Here is a 3,309-nt window from a genome sequence, read left to right as displayed (position 1 = left end):
TATTTTTTTTTTTGAGACAGTGTTTTGCTCTTGTTGCCTAAGCTGGAGTGCAATGGTGCGATCTCAGCTCACTGGAACCTCCACCTCCCGGGTTCAGGTGATTCTCCTGCCTCAGCCTCCCAAGTAACTGGGATTACAGGTGTGCGCCACCACACCCAGCTAGTAGTTTTGTATTTTTAATAGAAACAGCGTTTCACCATGTTAGCCAGGCTGGTCTCGAACTCCTGTTATCCGCTCGCCTTGGCCTCCCAAAGTGGTGGGATTATAGGCATGAGCCACCACACCTGGCCTGCTCTATGCTTTCTAGCCCCCATCCCTGACAGACTTTTCTCCTTGGCGTTTACAGCTGTTTGATATGCTATATAATCTATGTATTTGTTTATTAACTGTCTTATCCCACTAGAATAGAAGTTAACTGTCTTATCCCACTAGAATAGGATACAGGGGCTTCTGTCTGTTCATTTACTGCCACATCCAAGTTGCCTGCAACTGTGCCTGCCACACAATAGGTGCTCAATAAACATTTGGTGAAAGAATGGATGAAGAGGCCAGGCGAGGTGGCTCATGCCTGTAATCTCAGCACTCTGGGAGGCTGAGGCAGGTGGATCACTTGAGGTGGGGAGTTTGAGACTAGTCTGGGTAACATGGCAAAACCTCATCTCTACTAAAAATACAACAATTAGCTGGGCATGGTGGCATGTGTCTGTAACCCCAGCTACTCATGAGGCTGCGGCAGGAGAATCGCTTGAACTCGGGAGGTGGAGGTTGCAGTGGGCTGAGATCCCGCCATTGCACTTCAGCCTGGGTGACAGTGAGACTCTGTCTCAAAAAAAAAAAAAAAAAAAAAGAATGGATGAAGAATGAGATCCAGACAAGAAAAGCTCAAGCTTCCAGCATGGAGGGGTTTGGGTTCTAGCTTGACTTGCTAGGTCTGGAGTCATGGAATCTCAGAGCTTCTGGTCTAAGCTCTGAGCTTCCCCAGGTGTGGCTAGCAGGTAGGAGCGCTGCTTACCTCTGGGGGGCAGGGCTCCTGCGCAGCCCTGCCAGCATGTCCAGCTCCTGCATGCTGCCACGGCTGACTGAGGCAGTGGAGTTGGCAAGGCGGATGGCACGGCGCTTGGCCCTGCGAGGGCAACAAGAAGACAGCAGGCTTCCATGTCCCATTGGCTGGGAAGACACAGAGGTGCTGCGGCTGGTGCGGCCACCCGGCGAGACGGCTCCCAGGGCTTGGCTGAAGGTGAGCTCATCTGTGAACTCATGACACTGTGGGCAGAAGGGAGGCGGGGTCACGGGGCATCCCATGGGAGCTGATCCCACCCTCAAGCCTTTGCTCAGGCTGTTCTCTCCTTTCTGTAAATTGCTTCCTCTTGCCTTCCCTTGCCCATCCTTCAAGGCTTGGCTCTCCTGTAGCCTCTTCCAGGAAGCTCTGTGTGATTTCCACAATTTGTAGTGAGCCTCCCATCCAAGGGAGAGAGCTGGCATGGCCTCAGAGGGACCCCTTTCTATTCTGCTATACCACCTCACATTAGGCCTCACCGTTGTCTTCTCTAGACAGTGCAGCAAGTGGTGATGTTGCTGTTCAAAGGCAGAACGGGTCCTGACACAAAGAGCCTGTTCCTCGCCACTGCTGCTGTCCTGGAGTGGATGGAGCAGAGCAATAAGGGCAACACCTTCCTCCCCCTGTTATGGCTCACTGCAACCCCAATCCAGGCCCCAACCCACCTCAAGGCCCCCATTCTGCTTGTACTGCAGGAAGGCATTGGTGGTACCACTCTTTGCCAATCGGATCCTTGCCAAGCGCACCTTCTGCAGAGAGAGGAGATAAAAGGTCAGGTGGGTAAGCCCCAAAGTAGACTGGCTTGGGGTGTAGGGAGTAGGAGGTGCTCGGATGGAAAGTGCAGTTACCTGCTGTGCTCGGCGCTTGTCAGCCCGCTGGTTCTGGTGGTAGATGCGGCTAAAGTTGGACACAATGACTGGCACAGGCAGGGCAATGACCAAGACGCCACTGAGTGAGCAGATGGACCCGAAAATCTTGCCAGCAATGGTGCTGGGCACCATGTCTCCGTAGCTGGAGTGAGGGGAGGTAGGCCAAGGTCAGGAAAAGTGCCCACCTACCTTTCAGTCCCCCACTCCATCCCATCTAATCCGGACTAGCTCTGTGACCCTGGCCAGGCACTCAAACCTTCTGAGCCCCTCAGTTTCTTGCTCTGCAAAATGTTGGGGAGTCAAGTGAGAAATGGGGCTGGCCCTCAACCCCTACCATCTGCTGCCGCTGTCCAAGCTACATACCAAGCACCTGAGTCAGCTAGAAATCTATGAAAACCAACAGAGGGGAGCATGAGGAAGTCACAGACAGTGAACACAGCCTCCTGGGAGGAGAGTCCCAGCACCATGGGCCAGTCGAAGGGCTTCAAGTCCCAGGCTGAGTGTTTTGTTGGTTTTGGCTGCCTCTCTTACCCGGTCTAGGTAGGACCCCTTTTCATTTCCCTGTAGGGGAATCCTTGAAAACTGTCCACATATGACAAAACAGGGAGGGGCCTTGAAACCCCCCTGTCTTTCTCCATGCCACCCACCTCCCATAGAGATAGAGCCAAGCCAACCTTACTAACTTGTTCACAGAGAGCTCCCCTGAAGATCAGGGAGGTTCTGTAACTGACTCGCCCAAGATCACACTGCATATTTTTGTTCTGACCGCAGAACCAATCAGAACTCCTCCACAGAAACACAGCCTCTGCAGTCTTCAGCCTCTAAGCCTTTTCTCTGTGCCCTAGGATGGCTGTTCCTTATTTCTGTATTTTGACTCATTTTAAGCATTCAGGACTCTGCTCAAAAGCCTCTCCAACTTGGCCATTGCTGGCTCTCTGATGTGTCATCTCAGACCGTGTCCTCAACTATGAGACATGGGCAGACATCCACCCTCACAGAGTTGTTGTGAGGACTTGAATAGAGTAAAAGCCATCAAAATACTCAGTTCCAGCCTACTGTCAGCGCTCTGTATTTGTTTGTCGGTCTGATCCTGGACCTCCAACTAGAATTGGGGTTTCTACGCTTTAGAAACCCCAATTCAACTTTTTTTGTACCTCTATGAAGAAACTGAGCAAACCCAATTCATTCAGTCATTCCTTCAACAGATACTGAGCACCAACTGTATACCCAATCCCAGTGATGAAAACTTAGAGAAGGATCACAGCATCTGCCCTAGACAGTATCTTTAGAAAGCTCATGAGTTCGATGATTCCATTTGATACTTTTATCCGAACTCTGTTTCTTCTGCAGGGATTGACCAAAAAAAAAAAAAAAAAAAAAAAA

At 51.1% G+C, this 3,309-nt stretch overlaps 1 protein-coding gene across 2 annotated transcripts in view; it reads right to left on the bottom strand.

Moving 5' to 3' along the window:
- The window catches only part of KCND1 (potassium voltage-gated channel subfamily D member 1), an 11,504-nt gene that overhangs the window by 4,243 nt on the left and 3,952 nt on the right, over nt 1-3,309 (bottom strand). For both annotated transcript variants that reach the window (XM_017888390.1, XM_017888392.1), the window contains exons 3-6: nt 1,906-2,068; nt 1,723-1,806; nt 1,537-1,635; nt 1,013-1,263 (exon numbers count right to left, since the gene is read on the bottom strand). In XM_017888390.1, the coding sequence (XP_017743879.1) occupies nt 1,013-1,263; nt 1,537-1,635; nt 1,723-1,806; nt 1,906-2,068 (597 nt within the window). The remainder of the gene's footprint in view (nt 1-1,012; nt 1,264-1,536; nt 1,636-1,722; nt 1,807-1,905; nt 2,069-3,309) is intronic.

Source organism: Rhinopithecus bieti, unplaced genomic scaffold (genome assembly GCF_001698545.2).
Source record: "Rhinopithecus bieti isolate Rb0 unplaced genomic scaffold, ASM169854v2 scaffold_18349, whole genome shotgun sequence".
Lineage (NCBI taxonomy): Eukaryota > Metazoa > Chordata > Mammalia > Primates > Cercopithecidae > Rhinopithecus > Rhinopithecus bieti.
Note: the sequence above shows the minus strand (reverse complement) of the source record. Positions and strands in the feature narration are given on the sequence as shown.